Below are 14,975 nucleotides of genomic sequence, written 5' to 3'. Positions count from 1 at the left end.
TAACTGTTATTTGCTCAGATATAAAAATACGGAGTACAGTCCTGGGCAGCAGAGGTGACCACCTTCCTAAATACAACCAATTCATACCCATTGTCAAATATTTTTATATATTATATATATATATATATATATATATATATATATATATATATATATATATATATATATATATATATATATATATATATATATATATATATATATATTAAATATTTTTCATTGATATGTTTATTATTGAAATGTTTTTGTTATATGCATGTGTCAATTTTATTTAATTTCTTTATTTTCTTAAATATGTGGGTAGATAGTATATAGAGTTGTAACTTTTTAGTTTTTACTTTTTCTTATTTGTAAGTCGCTTTGGACAAAAGCGTCTGCTAAATGACAAAATTAAGTAAAAGTAAGTAAAGTAAATATGATTGCAGTAAATATCTTAAAAGTGCAGAATGAGGAAAACAAAGTGAGGGGGAATGTGCTGCTGCCGTCAGCAGGCTGTAAACGTGAAGTCAGCAAATCTCTGTGGCGTCTTCTCTATCATAGCCAAGCTCAAGAAGTCACAACACAGATGGCAGAGTTGGAGAGGCTCAACCAGGATCAAGGGCTTTCTAGTTCCTCAGGAACAGGATGTTAGGATAACATACTATTTGTAATATTAGGTTCCTTTTTTTTTTTTAGATATGCGTTTTTCTCTTTTTTTGCTGTTAATTTTATCGCTGGTCCTTTATTACATACACCCACACACTTTTCAGAGCTACAACTCAAATGGCTTAAAATCCTTTAACGTTTTATAGGGAAGAGCATCAACCAACTATATTTACATGCATCAATATAATGTTACATGTGATGCAAATGTCAAAATGTATTATTTTGCATTATGCATTATGGTAGAAGTATTTTCAGGTGATTACATAGTACTGTGCAAGGAACTGCATTAAAATGTCATTTTCAAAAATGTGCCCTTGTAATTATAATGTGTGTAAAAAGAAATATAAGCAAGCCGAGTCATGCATTTCCAACACTGTAAAAAATTTTTTTTAGATTATTGGAGTATGTTTTACAACAAAACTATTTCAGATTTTCTACTTCAAAATGTCATGTTTAATTTAACATGTTGCTTGTTGTTTCTTTCAATAAAAATCATTTTAAAGGAGACCTATTATGCACCTTTTTACAATATGTAATATAAGTCTGAAGTGTCTCCAAAATGTGTATGTGAAGTTTCGGATCAAAATACCTCACAGATCATTGTATAATTTTGAAAATGCCTATTTTGAGTGGAAGCAGAAGCACGCCGTTTTCGTACATGTCTCTTTAAATGCAAATGAGCTGTTGCTCCCTGCCCCCTTTTCTAGAATAGGGCTGTGCCTTTACAGCTGGTTCCTCAGTATACTCTGCCAAAAAAAAAAAAAAAAACCATCTGTTTAGTTTTGATTATCATGCCTATTACGCTGAAATCATGCATTTTAAAGCTATATCAGTTTAAACTTCTGATATACGGTTTTCTGAGTGCAAAGAAAGCGGCTGTCACACAGCATGAGTACTAAATGAAGTTCTCTTTCAAGTCTTATTGTTCTTAAACAGTCAAATACACACAATTTATGTTAAAAATACACAAGTTACCAAAACAGTCGGTTATGTCTGTTTGGGTTGGTAGATGTACCAGGGATCCAATTATAGCACTTAAATAGGAAAAAAGTCAGATTTTCATGATATGTCACATTTAAAATTTACTAGCAATTTCTGAGTGAAGGTTGTTTCTACAATTTTTATTTTTTTTCCCCCACTGAATGGGCCTGGGTTGGATGAACCACATACACTATGACATATTTATCCGATTAATACAGTAATGATGGCTCATCTTCCCAAATGATTATCAAACAAAGGGAGAGTAATTAGTCTGGTGCAGGATTGGTGCTTAGAAAATAGCTCAGGACAGACCTAAAATCAGCTTTGGAAATCTCTCGGTGTGCTGTTCAAACTGCAACTGCGTCACTAAGAGTCAGAAGTCAATGAGGCACTTTCTACCCAAACGCTGATCTCTGACACCCTCCAGAGAGGGAAAACGGCTGTGAAAAAAGCTGAACTGACCCGATCCTTTACGAGGGTTTAATGTAATGCAAGTCAATTTCTATAAACGCCCTTACTTGAGCTTTAAATCTAACACTGCACCTTAGGGGGAAACATTCAACCTGCTGCATTAGTATATGGTCAATATTCACATATACACAAAGAACGACAACACATTTCTCAGTTCAGCACGACAACTCATGAAGCTCTAATCATCAATGTGCAGCCTTATCTTGAAGTTTGTTTCCTTCATTTATCCTTTAGATTAGGCTGGGCTCAAAAATGCCTGCTTTGTGTCAGGTCTCATTCTCAATGAATCTGAAAACTGCTGTATGTGCGGCTTTCCTTATTAGCTATATCAATGTAGCTTCCCTGCTGTCTTAATGAACAGAATCAATCAAATGTTCCCACATTTGGAACTTCCACTGACAAAACTCTGCATGCAGTCCTTGCGTGAGAGTCAGTTCTCAAAATGTGGGATCATCAGAGATACCACAGATAACAGTTTGCGCACATTTACTATTCAGGAGGCTGACAGTTCAGAATTTGACAGCTTGATAGCACAGAATAAGAAAGACAGCAAGACAGCTCAGAAGATAATTGCTAAACCTATTAATATAACTAGGTGGGAAGCAAGAACCGATTCTCATTCAAAATCCATTTTTATAAAAATACAGGATTCAAAGGGATTTCATGATGATCATTTCATTTAACTATTCAGCAGCACGCAACACTGATACAGAATCTATAATGTAAATGCATACAGCATGACTGGTTCAGTGTAATTGCTGAATAATATGCTTGTGTGCTGATTCTTTTTAAAAGACTTATTGCAACCATGCACACACCCACACACAAAAAATAAATAAATAAAACTCTAAACTGTTTCAAAATCTGCACGGACAAAATTTTATTCCTGAAGCGAAATTCCAAATCACATGGACTCCTATTTAAATGACTAGATTTTGTCCATGTAAGAACACCAAACAATGGTGATTATGACTGCTCTTCAGTCAATAAGACTGATTCCTGAACAAATGCCTCTTATCAGCTGGTTCTTTTTTAGTAAATTAAAAACATAAAAGCACAATTAGTCCGATTTCCAATCAAATGGTTCTTTTTAATAAATAAAAAGCAGTGCATGGCCAGTCAGTATAGTCTGATTTCCGAACAAAAGCCAGTTTTTTTTTTTTTATTGAATCAAAAACATACAGTACAAGCACTGACATTTCCAATCATGTGACACTTATGAGTACGTTCTTTTTAGTAAATTAAATGTTTAAAACACAAACATAAATTGCTATATACTTTACTAGAAGCGATCAGATGTGCTAAAACATTAACCACATTTAAATGCAGACTAAAAACTCATCTGTTTAGCTGTGCATTTATTGAATGAGCACTGTGCTACGTCCGAACTGACTGCACTGTATTTTATGCATAATCATTTTCTATATTTAACTGTTTTAAATTCATTTTAAATCAATTTCTAAATCATTTAAAAATATTTTAAAGTTCCCTGTTTTATTGTTGTGATTATTTTTTGATTATTTTACTTCCTTTTATGTAAAGCACCTTGAATTACCATTGTGTATGAAATGTGCTATATAAATAAACTTGCCTGCCTTGCCTATAAAGAAACAGTAATGTTTAAGAACTTTAGCAAATGAAAAACATATAGAATAAACAGTATAGTCAGATTCCCAAACTAATGACTCTTATGAGTTTGTCTTTTTTAGTGAATCAAAATCAGCAATGTAGTTCAAATAAATAACTCTTACGGTTCTTGCTAGTGAACCAAAAATATTCAGAGCCAAAAGTGTCTGATTCCAAAATGAACAAATATTATGAGCTGGTTCTTTTTAGACTAACTTACTAAACCAAGTTATCAATCATGCTTGACTCAAAAAGGAATCAGAAAAGTTAAGAGACAGACTTGACAAAACCCACCTTAAACTATTACCAATGCACTTATTTTCCAATGCATATCCTGTTAAACAGTTATAAATGGGAGTAAATGATGTGTCATAGTGAGATACATGGGAATAACCATTTGTATAGAGATGGACAGCAGGGTTAGAGAAGAGAAGCTGATGTGATTGGCACACTCTCATACAGTACTCCTGTTCAGCTGCAAGGTCAATAACCACTAGGGTCCATCGAGAGCTCTCCAAAATACGAGTGTGAGGGATTTATTCAACTACACTGATGGTAAATAACACTGATACTCAGCTATGACGTAACTTGCAGAGACTGTGCAATTTTTAACATTTGTTTTACCTTTGTTGATGTTCACAAACAGGGCGTTTGTCACTTCTGTTCATCTACCTCACTCATTGCCCAAAGCTGAGTATGGAGAGCACAGGAGATCTCTGAAGGGACGGGATAACGATAGTTTCATGTAAAATTCATGTAGCGCTCTGCATTATGATGTGACCTTTGGAGTGTTCAAGTTACGCTGCATTTTAATTCCCACGCTGTAGTTCAGAGTTCAGGACTGAAGTGATTGTCATTAGCATACCTCTCGTCGTGTTTACTTTATGACGACTAGACGCTCAGGAGAGTTTGAGAGCCGGAAGGATGACGCATTGTCCACGGTGCTCAAGATAAAATTCATCTGCAATATTTGCCTTGCTGTGAGATGAGAAAAAAAGACAAAATCTAGGAAAATCTGTCTCGGGGCAAAACCCAGATACAGGATTCATTTTCTTTTCCCTTCGGAGGTTCAAAGGTGCCACTGTATCCAGAACGGAAACTGAAATGAACAACACTGCATCTGATTGAGAAAATACTGTTGCCGTTTTTAGCATATGTTTCAAAGCAACGTCTCAGAGAAGGAAAATCAAAAGATTTTATCAGCTGAGCAGACACCTCAGGCAGCGTCAACCCGTGTCTGAGTGTTAAAGGCATAGCACATGTTGCTAAATTTCTCAGTGCTAAAACATGTATATGGCCCACACAAGCATTCACATTGCAGCATGATCTGCTCAAGAAACATTATGATCAAAGTTGAAAAGTGATTTTTTTTTTGCGGAAACTAGACTTTTTTCAGGATTCCTTGAATAGAAAGTTTTTAAAAAAGCATTTATTTGAAATAGATTTTGTTGTAACAATGATAGAGTTCTCAGTGGCACTTTTGACCAATTTAATGCATCATTGCTGAATTAAAAAACAAAGCACAGTAATTTCTTAAAACAAAAACAAAAAATCTCAGTGACCCCAAAATTTGGAACAGTAGTGTATGAACACTCAAGAGGGGCAAAACAAAGCTTCCTTTCCAAATCATTCACTTACTTGGCATTAATGCTAAGAGCATTGAGTTCTGTGCAAACATCTGTTGATCGTACCAGCTGAACTTGAACATAAGGGCTATGTTTTACCTCAGATCAGCAGATATAACAATATTCCCTTCTGACACTCAAATATAGTACAGCCAGGTGCAGCTAAGCCTACGCCAACTATTTGAGCTCTGTGCCAATAGTAGGTTGTAGAAAGACACCACACTCTTCAACTCTAGACGTGGAATATGATGTGCAAATTAATTATAGTGAAATGAAACCCATGCTATTACTCTTAAAATGGTTTGAAAGTGAGTTGAGAACATGTTAAACAAACAGGAAAAATGGGGTGGGAAAAATAAATGCATAATTTTTACATAAATTTTACCCATGCCCATGATACCATTCTAGTTTAAAGCATGTACCAAGTTCCTACAAATAATCAACATGGATGCATTAAATTGGTCACAAAAGATTTATATTTTAAATAAATGCTGTTCTTTTACACAAAAATATTAATCAGCACAACTATTCACAGCACTGATAATAATAAAATGTTACTTGAGCACCAAATCAGCATTTCAACATGATTTCTGAAGGATCATGTGACACTGAAGACTGGAGCTGCTGAAAACTCAGCTTTGCATCACAGGAATCAATGTGTGTCATAGAATGGGTTTATTGAAGAATGAATTGCATTTTTAATTTACTTTTGAATGAAGTAATAAATTCAGACTCAACTATAATAATAATAAAAAAAGAAAGAAAATACAATTTTACATAAATTAATAGCTATAATCTTTCAGTTTAATATAGGAATAGTTACTGGGAGCCAAAGAAAAAATGAAATAATCATTATCAGTAGTGCTCCATCTACTGGATGAGCTTAATTTTATTTATCAATTATATAATCTGTATATAATGTAATATCATACGGTAATAAAATGACCCAGAAAAGATGACTGCAATTTGGTTTGTGATCTAAAGGTTCAGTGCTTCTATACAAATGCAAATGAGAATTTTAGTATCCAGGCTGAAGATGTAGCGAGACCACAGTTTGTGGTGAGTAGATAAGGTGCTTGGCAGAGACTCAATTTTTTTTAACTCAAATTAATTGCTTCATGATTTGCTCATGAATGAGATCACCTGCCCCATTCACCACGCAATACATTTCCCTCGCTACAGCTAGACAAATATAAGTCATTTCCAAAGGCAGGAATCTAACCTATTTTACGCCTGTCTAAAGCAAAATGAGAATGAAATCAATTAATGATTTCATGCTCAAGCAGTGAATTTGGTTCACAGTGACTTTTGGAAGTGACCTCTGTTTGTGTTGGCCAAGTTTATCTGATTTTCTCAGACATCCATCAACAGGAGGTATGGAGGAATGGATGGCTGGCATACCGTGCAAAGGTCCTTGTACTGCATCTTCTGGAACTTGGTGTCAGCATTGCCTGCGCACAGCTCTACATATCCCAGCACCACCTGGAAGACGGTGTTGTGGATGGCCTGAGTAAAGTGCATGTGCAGTTGATCCATGGCCGTCTGGGGAGAAAGAGGAAAAACAGGAATGACAGAGTACACACTGGATCGTCTATAGTTTTTTTTTTTTATATGAGTATTTTTATTCAGCATATTCACAAAGGCATCGATAAAAAAGAAAAATCAATATTACAACCTAACAATCTTTTTTGCATTGCCCAAATGTATATTTTTAAAGTAACACCTCTATTTATCTAAAACCTGCTGTATTGACTTTTCTCCAAAGAAGTGCTTTGAAGCTAGCAGCTTTTCTTCTCACAACCATTAGATGCTTTCACCATCACAAAAAATAAGCAATGGGGTTTATCCTACAAAGCAACACATAAATAAATAAAAAACACAAACCACAGTAAATAAATAAATAAATAAAACTTCTTTGAAAAGTGCCCATGCACATTTTTCTATTAAAAGAACCATTAAATGACTTTTAAACAGTCTGATTTCTTCCCTAGTTATTATTTTTGTCTTGTTTTCCACTAAAAATATTTATAGTAAATATTCTTAGAACAAGATCGATTTAACTGAGATGTAAAATTATACAATAACTTGCTTCAAGAATTTGTTTTATTTATTTATCTATTCTTTCGGACTTCCTATTGTAAACTTTTGAATGGAATATACCCATACTGGACAAAATAATGTTATGCTTAATTAAAGGGAGGAAAAAACAGCTTTGGAGTATGTTGTTTGTTTGTGTTTAACGCCATTCCAGCTTCAGTGGCTATTTTCATGGCGAAACATTTTATGGCTGAATTATATAATGTTTTTACAAAATTTAATATTCTTAATTCTTTAATTATTCTATTAGATAATGTAATAGAATAATAAAGGCATTCTATGAAATCAAATCTTATAAGTGTACTTTGTTCTATGGATGTTCAGATATTTTTTTTTTTTTACTAGAAACTAGAAGAAAATTACATAATCATGTATTTTCCCTGCCAAAGCAGATCTGTTTGAAGGTAAAACTTCTGGGTAACAGTGGGCCTGGCTCACAGTCTCACAGGAGATGAATCATTACCCGACTACATACTGAAGCTCAGTAGGGTCCCAATGGGAAAAGAAACAGCTTTGCTACAACTTAATTACTCTTCTACCCTCTCGCTTCTTCCTTCAGCCATGAGCGCATCCTTCCCTCGGCTTTGGCTGAATTCAATCACTCAAAAAGGCTATCAGGATATTTGCCTTCTCCTGCAGGTCAGTGTGTTCAAAAGCTGATAGGTGGAAATATTCAAAAATATTCAAACGTATTTAAATGAAAATTATGAAGCTGACGAAGTCATCAACTTCTTCTGCATTTGGGAAAATATAAAAAAACCTAAAAATAAAAAAAAAACTGAAAACATCAAATTGAAAAAACATATCTAAAAGACAAATGTTACAGAAATATTAATTGTGCTGAGAAAAACGAGCAATTACATCCATTAGACTGATTTAAAAACAAGAAAAACAGAGAAAATTAAAAGATGGAGAATTACATGTGCAGTCATTAGGCTAATTGCTGAGTTCATGGAATAGAGCCTGAAAGAACAGCACCTCTTTAGAGGCACAAACAACCGTTTTAAAGAATGACGTACAAACTGTTAACATGTTTTGCGTTTGATTTGTTTTAAACTTTGAAGCTAGATGGTCAGTAAATATCTAGCTAAAAGCATGTTGGAACATCTTGGTCAAATCCATGATAAAATGTCCATCAGTGACGTCTCTTTAGAGTTGTGAAAATTGATTTCTATGAGAACAAAGAGTGAGCTACTGCACAGAGTGAGCTACTGCAGAGAAAAGTGCATACCCCAAGTACAAAGCAGGGAAAAAGTTGAAAAGATTCAGCCGATAGGGCAGATCTGAGAAGTATGACCCACATGAATAGTGAAATTGCCTTAAACTTACTCAACAAACCGCAAAATGATGCATTTCCAAAAACATTTATATACATTTGAATGCATGGAGTGCCAAATGAGAGTAAAAAGGACAGATTTTTCTGATCACAATTCTGTGACTTTTACTACTGCTTTTCCTCGTCGATCAAGTAACGTCACTACATCTGCTCAGGCCCGCTGGGTTCGCTACTTTTCTCCTACAGCCTGCGAGGACTTTGCTACTGCCTACAAGGCAACTGATGAATTGTCAATCATAAACCGGTTCTCAGAAAGCTCTGACGCTAATTCATATTGTTATTGTTTAGTAACACCTGCCTGAGCATCGTTAACAACATTGCCCCTTTGAAGATGAAGCGTTCTACTAAAAAATCTGCTCCTTGGTTTAATGACTCTTCGTTCACTTCGACGGAATTGTAGACAAGCAGAATGCAAATGGCATAAGGACAGGTTGCAGGTGTCCTATGACATTTTAAGGGAGTCTCTCTCTGTTTTCCAGAAAGCAGTTAAGTCTGCTAAATTTAAATTTCTTTCTGAAATTGTCTCAAAAAAAAAAAATCACCATAGACCAAGAGTTTTATTTTCAACTATAGACGCTGTTTTAAATCCTGCTGTTGATGTTTTCCCTGATGTGTCTGATCTCCTATGTGAAAACTTTCTGTAGTTTTTTGTTGAGAAGACGACAAGGTTAAGACCTCAATCACTTGTGACTTCTCATGCTCTTCCTGAAACAATTAGGTGCTCTTCTATTTGGAGCATGTTTGATTTAATTAGCCTTCAGACCAGCAAAGATATTATTGATCATTTGAATCCAACTTTTTGTCCTTATGATAGTATTCCATCACACTTTTTTAAGCAAATTGTTGATACCATAGGGCCTGATTTCCTGTTTTTTATTAACGTGTTTGAGTACTGGTACGGCCCCTGACTGCCTAAAACATGCTTCAGTCACCCCTCTTTTGAAGAAACCAAATCTGGATGTGTCTGATTTAGGTAATTTCAGACCAATTTCGAATCTCCCTTTCATTTAAAAAATTGTGTTTACTCAACTACATTATTTTCTGGGATCTAATTCACTATATGAGACTTTTCAGTCAGGATTCAGAAAACTTCACAGTACTGAATCTGCTCTATTGAAAGTTACATTATGCTGGCTACAGATAATGGGAGTGCTGTTGCTCTGGTCCTTTTAGATCTCAGCTCAGCTTTCGATATGGTTGATCATACAATTCTTATTTCCCGACTGGAAAATCTTGTAGGCATGCAGGACACAGTTTTAAAATGGTTTCAGTCCTTTTTAAATAACAGGAAGTTTTCTGTATGCATTGGAAAACACACTTCCTCAGCAGCACATCTCTCCTGTGGTGTTCCGCAGGGATCTATTCTTGCTCCAACATTGTTCTCTTTATACTTGCTGCCATTGGGCTCCATCTTTTTAAAATATGGCGTATCTTTTCACTTATACGCTGATGACAACCAATTGTACCTGCCCTTTAAACATAATGATTCAAGCTCCATAGAGGTCCTGCTGGCCTGTTTACAGGAAGTGAAATTATGGCTTACACAAAATTTTCTGGCCCTAAATGAGAATAAAACCGAAATAGTACTGTTTGGTCCAAGTGATTTCTATGATTTAGGTGACCTTGACGACTTAAGTTCTTATGTCTCCCCATGTGTGAAAAATCTAGGTGTGTTGTTTGATTCTGGTCTCAAGTTCGATAAACAGATTAATTGTTAAGTCATGTTTTTATCATTTACGACATCTCACAAAAGTTAAACCTTTTCTTTCTCTAAAGAATTTTGAAATAGTCATCCATGCATTTACTTACTTATTTTATTACTACTGCAATTCACTCTATTATGGAGCTAACCAATCTTCGATGGAGAATAGAATTTAAAAAAGTAGTTTTTGTTTTTAAAGCATTATGCGTCCTCGCTCCAATTTATTTATCAGATCTTTTACGTTGTCATAATCCGTCCAGGGCACTTAGATCCGGCAACCTTGGAGTGCTTTCTGTTCGTCGATCGAGGTTAAAACATCGTGGAGACCGTGCTTTTGCGATAGCGGGCCCTAAACTCTGGAATAGTCTCCCGGTATCAATCCGAATGGCGTCATCACTCTCCTCTTTCAAATCTAAACTTAAAGCACATCTTCTGATTGTGGGTTTTTAATGTATTACTCAGATTTCATGTATGCTGTCTTATAAATTGTTATAGATCCTGTTTTTTATTTGAGTTTACTGATCTGTGCAGCACTTTGGTCAACCTTGGGTTGTGTTTAAATGTGCTTTATAAATAAACAATGAAATAAAATGAAATATTCTAGTGATAACAGAACTCCGAACGTTTACCATTTGTATGGCTATTTCTCACAGGGAGTGTCATGGCAGACACCCAATTCCACTATAATTTAAAAAATAATACTGTTTATTTTTTTTGCCAATGTAGTTTTAGGAGATTTTTAGGCAAGAATGTTATGGTGGCCGAGAGAGCTCAATGCGCTGCAAATAGAAAAAAAAACACCTGCAAATTAAGAAAACAACTTCCTCAATTTTAATTGCTCACAACTCAACCAAACAAAGAAATGCACTGCAAATAAAATTTATTTGGTTGTATTGTGAGAATTTGCAGTGTGTTTCTTTATTTGTTTGTGTTGTGAGCATTTGCACCACCTGCTGTCAAACTGATGAAGATGTTTTCTTGATTTGCTGATGCTTTTTCTATTTGCATGCGTTTTCTGAAGTTGCAGCGCGTTGAGCTCTCTCGGCCACCGTAGAATGTACTTGTTTAGACTCGTGATCTGATATGCTGCACGTTTTAGAATGAAGCGCAGTACTGTGCTCTTTAACACGCAAGCAGTTCATGATCTGATATTTTCAGTATCTCGGAGCAGCTCGTTTCACAGTAAACGCTGCTACAATTAATATTAGTAGTAATGCGAGTAGTAGTAAATTCTAATATTTTACATTACAATATTAATATTGTTATAGTAATATTTTTATTTATTACAAAACTTTACCAGGCGGAGGGGTGGTTCTGGCCTTCTTTTTTGTCCTTCGCAGAACACATGCCTTTGTCATTTATTATATTCAAGAACAGAAGTTGGAGGTTCGAAGATGATCAGATACCGTTATAGTTCGGACTGTAAACTGTAAACGATGCCGATCCGGCTGTATTATTCCCACGACCCACTGGGCAGCGTGCAGGAAATCACGAGTCTTTGGGATTAAGTTTGCAAAGCTGAAACTTAAAAGGAACTTAAATTTTAAAGGATTTCAACTAAATATGGTTAATTTAAAACCTACATTTTTATATTAAATACGACAAAACCTATCCATGAATAGTTCATTAAAATTAATATTTTAGTCAAAATGAATGCACTTGCTTTCATTTGGTTAGCGTTTACAAGCTTTTTGGCACTTCAATGTATTTAATTGTTAAATAATATTCAGTGTAGTTTAAGGACAGCTGTTTTGCAAACTGGAAATACTTAAATGACAATGAATTAATAAAACAAAACAGTTAAGTTATGCACTGAAGAAACCTCTCAAATACATTAAACAGTATAAGCAATCGGTCACCTGAATTTGTCGGCAACCACATGAAACCAAGTTACCAAGTTAATTATTTTCATAATTCTTTTTATTTTATCAATTACTTGTTGCACTGGTGCAGTTCTCAAAAGCTTGTATTTCATAACTACTCCCTGGAAGGATTTGATCATGCATCCCAGTTAAGTGTCCTGAATCACCTAATAATCTCTTCAGCCAGCGAATGACCCTCTCGGGGGTCTCCAGAGAGCCGACTCTTAAAATCAGAATCTGTTTCAAGGGTTACGTATGAATCACACATCTTGGAGTCGATCCTTCAGTAATTATGGGTTGATCCTCGGCTTAAACACCCTCACTCAGTAACCGCAGATGAAACTGCCATAGTCTGGACTGCAGACGGCAAATAAATTAAGTTCTTAGAGGTGTGTGTGTGTGTGTGTGAGAGAGAGCGAGTGTGAGTGAGAGAAAGTATATGAATAAACAGCGCAGCTGCCATCTACCCGAGAGGCTTTGGTGATCAAAGTGACACAAGGAAGGCTCTTTCAGAGGAGACAGGGGACGTCTCAGGACGCACATACTTGCATACTTAAACACAGTCAGGCTGATGGACAAACACACACAAAGAAATGCTTACAGACACACAAAGAACACATGATTTTGGATAGGATTAGATTTCTGAATGACTGCGAGTTGTTGAATTGACAGTAAACAATACTTTAATATAAAAGAAGATCTGTATCAACTACATAATATCTTGATAGCACTATTTATAAAATTTATATATTTGAATGAACTCATTTTGAATTAAAATTAAAAATGTTAAAAGTATTTCATGTGATGTCAATGCTGAATTTTCAGTAGTTATTACATCACACGACCCTTCAGAAATCACTCTAATATGCTGATTTTAGAAAATACAGCTTTATATATTTTTTGTAACTGTGATACTTTTTTTTAGGATTCTTTGATGGATACAAATTTATTTAAAATAAAATTCTTGTGACATTAAAAAATCCTTAGTCACTTTTGATCAATTTAATGTGTCCTTAACGGATAAAAACATTAATGTTTAAAAACATTCTTACTGACCACAAACTTCTAAAAGTATTTAGATATATATATATATATATATATATATATATATATATATATATATATATATATATATATATAATTAATTATACTATTCATATTTGTACTGCTACAGTCGCCATTAGGAGCAGACTACCTTCTATTTTTTAACAATGGATGGGATGCCAGCAATATTTGAACCTCCAACTGTTATTTTATCTAGAATGTTGGCAAAAAGGTCTAAATTCATAATGAAGGTGCACCCGGCAGCACAACAACAAATTTTGCTTTAGTTACAGTTTTCAAGGTCAGAATTAATGAGGAGAAACATCGTGCATTCCCAGATATTTATATCCAGACAGAATGTCTCTAAAGTCCTGAGTTAGCAGAAAAACAGAAGGTGATTTGCTCCATACTTTGTTTTTTGAGGTTGTGTGAGAAACACACAGACATGTTCAATACAGATGAGAATTAAAGCACAAAGTATACCTGTGAAACATCTCCTCAGAGAAAACTAGTCCTATCAGTGTACACACGTATATCATCATTAAAAAAATCATTAACTATTGTAAAAATACACACCTTAAATTTCAGGTGTTTGACAGAGCTATAACCTTGAGTGATGTTAGCTGATGATTGGAGATCTCCATCTGAACAATGTTTTATTTATTTTTTAACTGTTTGTCCTGCTCTTATTTTTTCCCTTTATCCAGTCATCTCACAAACACATGCAACCATGCTTGTCTAATACTTCAAAAAAGAAGATCTTTAATCCCGTAGATCAATGGCAGAGCAACAATAGCAGGAGATTTCTACCTGAACATCGTTTCATAAGAGGATGGGGGAAGGCACCCCAGCCGGGGTAGGAGTCAGCTTATAATAAAACCAACAATGAGATATTTTTCCTGGATTCTGCTTTCAATCACAGCTTTGCCTTCTTCAGGGAAAAAAAAGTAGAATACAACAGAGTGCACTTTCCTTCTGGCAATCCTGTGCCAGGTATGAATCATCTTCCCATTTTGGGGAGGGGAGAAAAAAAAAAAAAAAAAAAAAAGGAAGGAGAAAAGTGGCACGGAGAGGGGAGACAGAGTCAAGAAACACTGGATAAAGCTTCGATGATTACACCAATAATTTTATCTAGGCGAATATTTGTGTAACTGTGATTACTGTATGCATGAATACAGAAATGCCATAAAAAGTGTCTCTGAAACACTTTGGGGAGCGTGTGCACTGTCTATGGTTGTTCATGCTGCTCTCAAAAAGTATAAACAAGCAGTTCAATGGCATGGTAAATGCAAAGTGCTTCGCTTTCATCTTACTTTATTAATTTTTGTATATTGCAAATTCATTTGGCTGATCCAGGTCAGATTGCAGCAAAATGACAAGTGAAAATCAAGAATTTAGGACAGAAATATACTGCGTTATAGTAATATATATATATATATATATATATATATATATATATATATATATATATATATATATATATAGAGAGAGAGAGAGAGAGAGAGAGAGAGAGAGAGAGAGAGAGAGAGAGAGAGAGAGAGAGAGAGAGAGAGAGAGAGAGAGAGAGAGAGAGAGAGAGAGAGAGA

At 34.9% G+C, this 14,975-nt stretch overlaps 1 protein-coding gene across 3 annotated transcripts in view; it reads right to left on the bottom strand.

Annotated features, from left to right (window-relative positions):
• LOC306847063 (syndetin-like) overlaps positions 1-14,975 on the bottom strand; it is a 118,744-nt gene that overhangs the window by 69,682 nt on the left and 34,087 nt on the right. For all 3 annotated transcript variants that reach the window (XR_013782128.1, XM_079380810.1, XM_079380811.1), the window contains exon 12: positions 6,750-6,890. Coding sequence is in view for 2 of the 3 variants with exons in the window: in XM_079380810.1 (XP_079236936.1) it covers positions 6,750-6,890 (141 nt within the window). In the remaining variant the exon portion in view is untranslated. The remainder of the gene's footprint in view (positions 1-6,749; positions 6,891-14,975) is intronic.

This window comes from Barbus barbus, assembly GCF_936440315.1.
Source record: "Barbus barbus genome assembly, chromosome: 27".
Lineage (NCBI taxonomy): Eukaryota > Metazoa > Chordata > Actinopteri > Cypriniformes > Cyprinidae > Barbus > Barbus barbus.
Note: the sequence above shows the minus strand (reverse complement) of the source record. Positions and strands in the feature narration are given on the sequence as shown.